The 12,007-nt window shown below is 36.1% G+C and overlaps 1 protein-coding gene across 3 annotated transcripts in view; it reads right to left on the reverse strand.

The window, feature by feature from the left end:
• Positions 1-12,007, reverse strand: part of LOC150100911 (protein VAC14 homolog) — a 315,351-nt gene that overhangs the window by 220,835 nt on the left and 82,509 nt on the right. For all 3 annotated transcript variants that reach the window (XR_016549127.1, XM_090401162.1, XM_090401163.1), the window contains exon 3: positions 7,822-7,989. Coding sequence is in view for 2 of the 3 variants with exons in the window: in XM_090401162.1 (XP_090257288.1) it covers positions 7,822-7,989 (168 nt within the window). In the remaining variant the exon portion in view is untranslated. The remainder of the gene's footprint in view (positions 1-7,821; positions 7,990-12,007) is intronic.

The following is a 12,007-nucleotide window of genomic DNA, read 5'->3' on the forward strand; positions in this document are numbered from 1 at the left end:
TAGCAAAATCGTCGATGACATTGACGAAGTCTATTTCATAGTAATGTAGGTAATTCTTAATCAAATTTTTTTTAGGAAAACTCCTCTCACAACTAGCAACACTTACAGCAATTGTGAGGAAAATTCGCGGTAGTATTACAATATTTGGAACTGAGTTCTCGAGACTGTATTTTTGAATTAACTGCAAAATTTCAAAAAGGTTCAAAGTGCCGCCTGGAGCGGACCGCCCCCTCCGCACCCTCCCCCCTAGCTACGCCACTGCCAGCAATTTTATACTAAAAAAAATATATATGTAAATAATCCATTTTATGTTATTTATTAATTATCATGTCTTGCATTCCTATATGTGAAGTTAATGTTTGTTATGTCAACTGACTTCTTATTCATACTCTGAAAAAAAACAGGAAATTCAATTCTATCTACCCTCGTGAAGCATTTCCAAATTACTACAACCTCCAGCAGTTCAAGAATATTAGCCGATTACTCTATTTCTGATCCCTGCCCCACAGCATTCATTTTTGCTAAAGGCTTTTTTGCCTTTCATAGGTGGAAGTTTATGTGCCATCCAGTCATTTTTAACTCTTGGTGATCCTGTGGACAAAGGTTCTCCATCCCTCAGCCTCTTGAACTTACAATTACACGGGGTACTCGACCTATGTTGTCCTCAACATGCGTCGTTTCGACTTTACGGTGGTAATCCCATAAATAACTTAAAAAATAAATTTTGACTTGAAGCAGCGCGACGTAAAATTCAAATGTTGCGGGCGAACTTGTTTGTGAGCGCTGCTGAAGAATACGCCGTTTGTTTGGGAGAGGTGGTGTCGCTTGGGTCCCAGAATACACTCTTCGGGTACTGCGTGCTTTGTTTACATCCGCTCTCTCACTTTTGTGTTTTTTTGTGACTTTTTACCCTTCAATATGGCTCCCAAACATAAGGCAGACTCTTCTGAGCAGTGTGTCCAAGAAAAGGAAAGCCATTACATTAGAAGTGAAATTAGACATTATTAAAAGGGCAAAAAAGGGAGAAACGCCAACAAACATCGGCTGCGCGTTGTACTTAAGTCGTATCACAGTCGAGACTATTATCAAGGATAAAGTTTGCATCCTTGAACAAATGAAAGGATTGCCGCCCATGACTTAGGCTATGGTAATTCCGACTTGCATTGAAAATCGCCTTACGTCGGCCTTGGAACGGATCTCCGACGTAACTCGGGGACCCCCTGTACTAAAAGAGTAAGTTCTTTTATGTTGTCATCCAACTCTTTTGTGGTCTTCCTCTTCTTCTCATTTCCTCAATTTTACCCAACATAACTGCCTTGTCCAATGATTCATCAGCTCGCATAATATGTCCAAAGTGCATCAACTTCTGTTTAGCGATCCTCGTCTCCAAGGAGCATTCTGTCTTTATATTTTCTAAAACCTTCTTACTGGTTTTAGAGATTCTTAATAGTCTCCTTCAACCATAATTCAAACAAATCAGTTCACTTTCTTCTTAATAATCCAGCTTTCACATCCATACATCACTACTGGAAATACCATTGCTTTGACAATTCTAATTTTTGTGGCCTAACACACTTCTATCTTTCATAATTTTTGTCAGATTTAACATGGCTTTTTCCCCATGTCTATCTTCACATTTACCACCATTTCTGATTCTGGATCCCAATAAATCACAACTTTCAACAATTTCTATTTTATCTCCTGCTATTATAAATTCATTTAAATTGCCCGACGCTATCACTCTTGTTTTGCTGATGTTTAAATTAAACCCGGCTTTGTTACCTTCCTTCTTAACCAATGGAATCTGCTATGAGGGTTGTACCATCTGCATATCTTAAATTATTTATTTTTATGCCACTAATCTTAATTCCTGCTGAATCTTTGTCTAAATCAGCCATTCTCACAACATATTCACTATAAATATTAAAAAGGTAGGGCAACAATATACAACCCTGCCACACCCATTTTTCCAGTCCTCAAATAATGTTTATTTTATGCAAAGACTGTTTTCACTGAAGTTTCTTGGTTGTCATACAAGAATACACTGCACATACCTATAAAAATAAAACAGAAAAATTTGCAACTAACTTTTAATTGTTAATAACATGAACAATAAATTTTTAATCAAATTTTCATTTTCTGCACTTTTCTTGTACAAATGTGTCTATAACAATATCAAAATTTATGTGGTCTAGTAAATCTTTCTGTATGTATAAAACAGCTAAAGCATTCAATCTATCATCACAAAACCTTTTAAATAGTTCTTCACTCTCTTCAAAGCAAAGATGACCTTTCACCTGAAGCATGACATATCGGCATTGTGAGAAATATATGTAGGACATATTCAACATATATTTCATTTCAGCAGCTAGTTTGTATAAATATCGGATAGAGTCAATATTTTTATTGACTTGGTTAATTTTTGCTTTAAAATTTCTTGGATAAGGTTAATTTTTGGTGTTGAAATCATTTTTTTTATAAATCCATTAAATTTTTAATAAATTCAGCTTTTTTTTTTTACATAAAAAAGTATTAAACTGATTTTTTACAGAAAAGGAAATGCATGCTTTGAAGTTACTTTTCTAAAAAAAAAATGGCTTTCTTTTCTTTTTTAAACTCTGATTATGATTATCTTCCTTAATCAGTTTAGAAGTTTTAAATTTCAATCTATCACATTCTTCTCCAATTTTTTTCTTTAACATACTCAGAAAGGAATTTCAAAAGACTGGATCCGCTAAGAATATTAGCCAGCCTGTTTGGCCAAGTGTTCAGCATATTTGCTCTACAGCCAAAAGGTCATGGATTCAAATCCTGCTGTGGGCATGGCTGGGTGTTGTCTGTGGGCAGTAGATGGCATTGGTGTAGATGATGCAGTTTGCTGTAGTTGGTGGATTGAGTAGTGGAGACGGAGAGCTGTAGAGCAGGCGCCCTCCCTCGATGAGTCTTTGGACTCCATGGAGGTACGTACTTACTTTCCGAGTCCGAAACACCAATCATATCCTCTCCATCCAAAAAACAGCGGCTAGTATCGCCTTGTCATTGACCGTCAGAATATCATCCGTGGAGCACACATCGATTAGATCTGGGCAACATAAAAGATGTTCGTCAGTTTGGACGTCTCAGCAGTCACAGCTGTCATCATCTGCATAACCTCATTTCATCAGGTTACTTCTGCATCTGGACACTCCCACCACTCTAAGACAGTTCAAAGTCCTCCAGGTGCTATAGGGTAGGTGATATCCCTTGGTTAACTCTTCCTTAATTATAGGGGCTTCTTGAAGTTGAACCAATTCCCTCCATAGAACAAGGCATCGCTCCTCAGGTTTGGGGATCAACGGTTTAGTTCTTTGCATAAAACTATGCCTCGATTTGAGTCAAGAAGCCATGATAATATGGCCGTACATTGGATGTCTTTCGTCCGTCTGCTTTTTTTTCTCCGTCTCACCAGCCACTTGATGTCTTATGCCTGGTGGCGCTATGCCTGCTAAGGGATACAGCTTGTTGACTGGGGTTAGTCTTAGGCATCCGGTTATGATCCTAATGGTATCATTTAAAGCCACATCCACGTGTTTTGCATGGGCAGATGCCTCCCACACCAGGGCAGCGTACTCCCCTGCAGCAAAATACGATGCCAAAGCCGTGGAGCAAAGTACCTCTGGTTGAGCTCCCCACGTCTGCCAGTCACTTTCCTTATGATGTTATTTCTTGCATAGATTTTTCCTTTCAGTTCTTGGCAATGTACCTTGTATGACAAAGTACGATCCAGCTTAACTCCAAGATATTTGGGATTGCTGCAGTGTTCAAGCCGTTTACCTCTCCAGACAATGTTTAACTGGCGTTTTGCTTCCCTGTTGTGCAGATGGAAAGCACAAACCTGAGTCTTGTTTGGGTTAGGCTTCAGGTAATTGGTCTCATAGTAATTGGAGAGTATTTCTAAGGCTTCTGTCAACCTCTTCTCAACTTCTTCAAAACTCCTTGCTTGACTGCATATAGCTGTGTAGTCGGCATAGATAAACCTCCTTACTTGTGAGTGGGTTGGCTGATAGTTAGTATAAATATTGTAGAGTATCGGGGCCAATACACTGCCTTGAGGTAAACCATTCTTCTGATTTCTCCATCTGCTCTTCTTTCCTTGCAAAGTTACGTAGAATCATCGATTCTGGAGCATGGTTTTAATTACATTCATGAGGTGAAATCTTTCGTTATTTGGTACAGCTTGACCAACAGTTTCTTGTGATTAACAGTGTCATATGCCACTGAAAGATCAATAAAAGCTGTTCCAGTCACAAACTTCTTCTTTTAACCATCTTCGATGTGCTGCATGAGACTCAGAATTTGGCCACAGCAGGACTTTCCGGGACGGAAACTGGCTTGCTCGGGTATGAGTTTCTCGTCAATGTTTGTCCCTGGAGATGCCACGTAATAATAATAATAATAATACTGCATTCAACTGGTAGTAGAGTTTTAATAGTAGCATTAATTCTTTATGATATTTCATTCTAAAATATGGTCATAAATGCAGCTTCATACATATCAAAATTTTCTGTTAGTTTTTTAGACTAAAATAGTGATTTGTTTCTTGTTATTATCATTTGCAATTTCAAATAAAGCTCTTTTATGTGCTTTTATCATTTTCTTAAAGAATTCACAGTATCTGCTCTAGCAGAAACCTAGTAACTGATATCATCTTTAACATTAGGCCACCAGCTGAATCTTGAAGTTTGTTATTTAAAATATTTTAACTATGGATAGACGCACAAAAAAATGTAAATAAATTTGGTACAAAATCAAAATGCATGGAAGGAAAACTGCAGTGGGATTATAATTCCTTTAACAAGCTTGAAGACCTGTATACCGTCTAGCCCTGTTAGTGGCATTAACATATGTTTGTCCTCTGCATTTTTTTAATATCAATGTCCATATCTGCTAACATTCTAGTTATTTTGTCTTACATGTATTGACAATTATGCTGTTCAATTGGGATAAAGCAAAAAATTTTTCTTTGGCTTTCCCACTAGGCAGTAACTACTTAAGACAATAACAATTTGGTCAACATAAGAAATATCTGGAGTCAAATCAAAAATTATACAAAAATAAGTTGCATTCTTAATTTCTGTTATATGATTCATTGTATTATTATTATTATTTTGGTAACCACTATGAAATCAACAAACTCATCGTGCAAAGCCCACTCAACCAGCAACATGTCTATCATAATGAGCTTTTGAGTTATTTACACTACCTGCATTCACATTGCACACCTGTAATGCATTTCATTCACTAACAACTCTCCACATTAAAAATAATAATAAATAAATAAAAAATTACTCCTCAGACCCTTCTTCAACACATAACTTCCAGGGATGGCCTCTTGTTCTTCCCAGCTTTTCCTTCTGTTTTAATCTGATAAAATCTTTTCACTAACTTGAAGGTCTCTATCATATCTCCTGTTTTTCTCCTATCCACTAACTTCCTTAATTCACATTCTCTCAGATGCTCTTCATAACGAACACTCCAGAGTCATGATACTACTTTGATTATTCATCTCTGGACCTACTCTAGATTTCCACATCACAATGAAAACTATGTGATCAAATCTGAGCACAATATCTGGTCAACAGAAGTTTGCAACATTGGTCAGTCCATATGTGGTCTTACCAATGCCTTATATAGAGACACCATCACCTCCTTATCCCTACATGTCAATGTACTTTTTATCATAGCAGCAATATGATGTTCAGTCTTTGCAACACTTGTGATGTGCCCTCGGAACTTCAGTCCACTGTTTACCACCACTCAAAAATTCCAAATCTCGTCCACTTTGTGAAGTACAGCTCCATCAATACAGTAAATAGCGTTATATCTCTGTATCCCAAAGTGTAACACCTTGCATTTATTAATATTAAAACTGCAACCCCCATTCATTTGTCCAAGCTAAAAGTCTATTCAAATCTTGTAGAGAATTAACATCAGCACTACTTCTGATAATTCTATCTAACTTTGCATCATCATCATCAGCAAACATTTGAAGATCCTTAGTCAGTCCACATGAAATACCATTAACAAATAAGATAAATAGTAAAGGGCCCAACAGCAGAACCCTGAGGCATGCCAATGGTCAATTTCCTTTTCTGAGACACTGTTCCAGCACAACTTGCTGGTATCATTCAGAGAGTCAATCTCTGATCCATCTAACCAATATATCTATTCCTATCTTCTGCAGCTTGCACACCAACTTATCATGTGATAATCTATCAAAACATTTTGTAAATTCCAAGAATATCACTGTATATGATTCTTCTTTATCCATCACATTTGTCACCTTATCATAAAACATAAGCAGATTGCTAAAACAAGACCTGCTCTTCACACACCCATCTGACCATTATAGAGAATCTTATGTCCATCAACCCAGTCCTGTATTCTATTTCTAACCAATTTTTTCAACACTTTGATCAACTGCAGATATACAGACTATTCTAAAACTGCAAACTTCTGTTCCCAAACCATGCTTGTGGAGAGGTAATTATTTTGCTTTCTTTCCACCCATTAGGAACCTTTCTCAGTGCAAGACTTTCATTAATTAACAGGCTAAATCTTTTGCGCATTCTTTAAAAATATGTGGCAATGTCATCCATTCCCACAGCCTTATTAACATTTAACCCAAGCAACACTTGATACATCTCTGATTTTTTTGCCTTCTTTCTATATGTTGCACAGCGTCGTTCACACCACCATAATATACACTGATGAAGTGTTTGTTAATAATTCCATTATATCATTTGCTATGGTTACTCTGTTACCATAACTATCTACCAGTGTCAATCTGCCATAATAATTTTTCCTCTTGCTTGCCACACAGCAAAAAAATTCCCTTGGATTAACTCTGACCTGACTGGCCAATCTCCTCTCGTATTCTACTTTTTAATTTTTAAACATGCTTGTCATTTTTCTGGCTTGCACTTTATATTCTTCATGCATCTTTTCACTGCAAAATGTCTTGTACTTCCTCCATAACTTCTTTTGTAATGCTGCTTGCTTGTTTTCACTATTCATCCATTTCACTCCTACTCTATTTGTCTGCTTAATTCTTGGTAGGCAGTTATGCATTACTTGCTTTATCATTTCCCATTTGCACTGTCAACATATTTTTTTACACAATTTATCAACCCAATGTATTGATGCTAATTGACTACACTGTTTCACATTAATTGCCCACCTTATACTTCCACATATAGACCTTAGTAACTTTTTCCTGTTTGACTACCTTTGAAACCAATACCTAATGATCACCTTCACCAACAAGTGGCAGTTTTGATACCTCATTCACAACCACATCCAGTGAGAATATCACCCAATCTAACACTGATAAACCTAGTGTCTTCCATCACATGCTGTTTTAGATAGTTATCCTGCAGAAACTCAACAAATTCACTCTCCTTGTTACTACTATACACTATCTCTTCTTTCCAATCCACATTCCTATAATTTAAATATCCTATTAGGATCATCTTCCTTTTACTTGCCAAACTAATTTGTCTAAACATTTCACAATTAATACTCTCCACATTTCCTGACCTATATGATTCTGAATAATTAATAACTTCACTGCAAATGGAATGAGAAACAATTTGTTTTTCCTGAACCACAAGAAATATATTTATCTAAATAGAATTTTAAAAAATTACATAGCTAAAGATTTATTATTATTTATTTTTACATAAACCGGAAACCCTGCTCTAGAGGTCAGACATTGAACTTCTTCAAGCCACTGGGCTTCCAATATGCTAAATAAGATTTTCCATATTACATCAGACTTACTTTACTAAGAGAATCAAATATGTCATTGAAGTAAGGAAGAACAGATCCTCTAGCAACTTTAACTACATTGTATAGAGCTTCACAAGCATAATATCGCACTCTGCTATCCTGATCCAAGAAACAGGCCATTATAGGATGCACAAGTTCATTGACATAGAGAGATGTATCCTGCAAATATAGTAGTTCTTATTAACTTTACTTTTGGTATTCTAATATAACTTTTCCTTTTCAACAACTGTTGTAACATTTATTTAAATTTATAGCCATCTTAACTTATTTAAAAAAAAAAAACTTTTTTTTATGTGGTTCCCACTCATGAAAGGTTATTAGTAAACCTATAGTAAATATGTACTATCTGTGGGCTAATAATTAACCTTAATTGAAAATTAATAACAGGTAAGACTGGAATAAATATTACTATTCTGTTTATTCTCTATATAAAATTGATTGGTGTAAATATAACACTGGATGTTAATGAAATCAACATTTTGAAAAATGATAAAAATTAAATGATCAACATTAAAAATTGATCTCCCTAAATGACAAGAAATTTTTATATTTGCAAGCATTCTTCACAAGCTAAGCTCATAATATTGAACACCTTATAGGCACACTATAAATATTACTGCTACACATTTGCATCACATAACTAAATACAACAGGTCCAACCAATGATTGAATACAGTAATTTAAAATATTAAGACTAAAAGTAAGATGTAAGAACCAGATGTTATAAATAGGAATATTTTGATTGGATAATGTAATTAATCATACTGGGATTTTTTTTTGGTAAATTTTATGTTCTTTACTATTCTATTTTATTTTATTTATTCATCATCATTTCTGGTTGTCAGGAAGTTGATTCATCATCACCTTCCTGACATGTACCCTCAAGGAGTGTACAGGATAAGATAGTACTACATGAAAAACTTACATCATTACTAACTTCTTATCTACAATTTTCCTCCAAATCAATCTGTTACCTGTCAAGACTCCAATATTATCAGATTTTATATTTCTATCTTCTAAGGCATTTTTTACTGTATCAATCCACCTATATCTTAGTCTTCCTCTGGGTCTTTTCACTGCCAACCTGGCAGAGAACACTTGTTTTGCCAATCTTTCTCGATTGCCATTGATGCCATCTGTTCACGTCCCTAATCTTTCTCAGGATTCTCATATCAGCGGTCTAGTTTTTGGTCAAGTGTTTTATTTCTAACCCAGCTCTCAGATCCATAAGTTAAAATTGGTTTGAACTATTTTTTTTTTTAATTTATTTTTTATTGGTTTATTTATTTTTGTACGACAAGAGATCAGGCTAGGGGTTAAGTAGTCTTAAACTCGATGTAGCTTACTATGGTGTGTTGCAAGTTGCTGTAATGTAGTACATACACTTAAGTGCCATTGAATTAGGGATAGCTACCTAGTAATGTGTTGGATCTCCCCTGGCTCTGATAATGACGTCCACACAACGAGGCAAGAATTCCAACAAGCTTGCAAAAATATTTCAAGTATTGCAACCCATGCATCCTCCAGAGATGTCCACAATTTGCTCACGTTTGGCAGTGATGGGGCATGGGCTAAACACTCTACTCGACAGTATCTCAAAGATTTTCAATGTGATTTAAATCAAGGTTTCTAGATGGCCACCTACTTCATTAATTCAAAGTCAACAGAATGCTCCTGCAAACAATAGCCTGCTTGGACCTGTGAGACGAACAGTCATCTTGTTGGTAGATGCATGATGGACATAAATGGGTGTGAATGATAGCAATGAGTTCCACATACCAGGATGCATTTAGAGCCATTGGTACATGCACCAAAAACGTCCAAACTAAAGACACACCAGGTCTTCACTGAACCACCACAAGCTTGTGCAGTTCTGACCTGACATGCAGGATCGATCCATGGATTCATAGGATTAGCACCATATCCTCAGCTCCCATTGGCGATATGAAGTTTAAATCATGATTCATGACTCCAAACTACATGTCACCAATTTTCAATCATCCAGTTTCGATTATAATAAATTTAGTTTAATCCTTTATCCAAGTGTAAGCAAGCAAAGTTTGCACCTGAAAATATCTTCAGGACTGAGGAAAGTTGTCTCCCATCCCTGCCTCCCACCGACGAGACCTCAACAAAGGTCAAAACCAGTCTGGGTAGTGGCCCTTCCCTTAATGCAAAGCACATCTCCTTGTGGAGATGTATACTGCTATACATTAAGGGAAGGGCCACTACCCAGACTGGTTTTGACCTTTGTTGAGGTCTCGTCGGTGGGAGGCAGCAGACCCAGAGTGGTGATACTAAGGCAGAAGCAATAGAGAGGTCATATTTACCTATATGAGTTGCCAACTGGTGTACCACCTTATTAAATTACTCTGGATTTAGAGAAAGGTGTTGGAAGTTTATTTTGCACATCCAAGGGATGCACCACCTTACCTCAGTCCTGAAGATATTTTCAGGCACAAACTTTGTTTGCTTACACTTGGATAAAGAATTAAACTAAATTTATTATAGTCTAACCAAGTGCAAAATAAACTTCCAACAAGTTTCGATGTTCTTTAGCCCACACAAGGTGTTCACAGTCCAGTGTCATGCCATTAGAAATGGCACTCTCATAGGCCAACGGCTCCTGAAGCCAAGATGGTGAATTGAACATTGCACGGTCCCTACAGTGACTTTCTGGCTGAAAACCTTCGTTCAGATGGGAGGTGATCTAAGATAATGTCTGGCCCCGAGTGGTCCACACGAAGCAAGTCAGATGGCGAAGCTAATGATCAATCAAGGCTGGTTTCTCTTTTCAGTTTGTCTGGGTGCTTGTTTTTTTTTTCTGGAAGTTTCATATTCCCAGAACACTATTGAAACTGCCATATAAGAAAATCTAAGTTCATTGACAATTTCAGAGATCAAGTGACCCATCCGTTGCGGCACCTACGACTTGCTCTCTGTCAAATGCATCTAAACCCCACACCTTTCCCATTATGCTTCTCACAATGAATGCTTTGGGAAGCCAATGCTGACAGCCAAGTATAATGACAGTTTTGGCCATGCATGTGAATGCAGGAGTTGCAGTACAGAATTTGCATAGTGTCTCCTATCCCTAATTCAATGGCACTTCAGTGTATATAACTGGATACATTCTTGAAGATGATCTTAACGTAAAGGTCAAAATGTAGAATTTTAATATTAAGATTTTATTTCAAATGGTAGTTGACTCCATAAATCTAGCATAATTCAGCAAGTAAGCATGTGTTCTGTGAGAATACAGAGAAAAATGTAAAGTGAAAAAAAAAAAACATCTAAAATAGCTAAAGAAAAGTCACAAGAAAACTTTGATAGGAAAATAAAGGATAAATATCTGGAAATTGGCAAAATTTTCTATTGAAAAATGCTTAGAAATAGATGCAAGAGTATTGTAAAAATGAATCAGATATCACAAAGGTGACATGAAAACTGAATACATTGGTGATACATGTTTGGAGTGATTTCTTTGAAAATGTTAAATGAAAAAAGAAGTGACATAATAGTGGTAAAATAATATTCAAAAGAAACATGATTAGGAGTACACAACAATACTTAAGATAAAAAGTAATCTAAAACCTGAAATGTGGAAAAGCAGCTGGATGATATTTGACCAGAAATAAAAATTCCAGTTGATTGGAGAAGAGCTATCATAGTACCATCCAAAACAAAACAAAATAAAACAATGTGAAAATATGGAATTATTTCCCTACTGAGTGTTCCAAGTAAGATTATGCTAGCATGCTTGTGAAGAGGCTAAAAAACGTATGTAAGAAAAACCTGAGATGAACAAGCTGGGTTGTTCAGGCCAAAATAGGCATTGTCAGAATCAGATTTTCATTTCAAGATAAATAGCTAAGAAATCAAACAAGTAAGAAAAGAATGTGCATTTCAATTTGTGGATTTAGAAAACTGTATGACAAGGTGTCAAGAGAAAAGCTGACCAAAAAGTTAAAATTATATGACATAAATGGGACATCATAACAAGCAATACATAATGGTATTTAAGTTACGTTACCAGTTAGACATGAAGGAGATAAAAGTTTGATGTGAAATCAGGTGTAAAATAAGGTGCACACTATCACTCTGTTATCTGTCATCTATGTGGATCACATTGTGAAGTAGCATTAAACCTAACATCAAAACAGGTGATGTTAATATC

The sequence above is a fragment of the Typopeltis vanoorti genome, chromosome 12 (assembly GCF_054136105.1).
Source record: "Typopeltis vanoorti isolate ZY-2024b chromosome 12, IOZ_Tvanoo_1.0, whole genome shotgun sequence".
Classification (NCBI taxonomy): domain Eukaryota; kingdom Metazoa; phylum Arthropoda; class Arachnida; order Uropygi; family Thelyphonidae; genus Typopeltis; species Typopeltis vanoorti.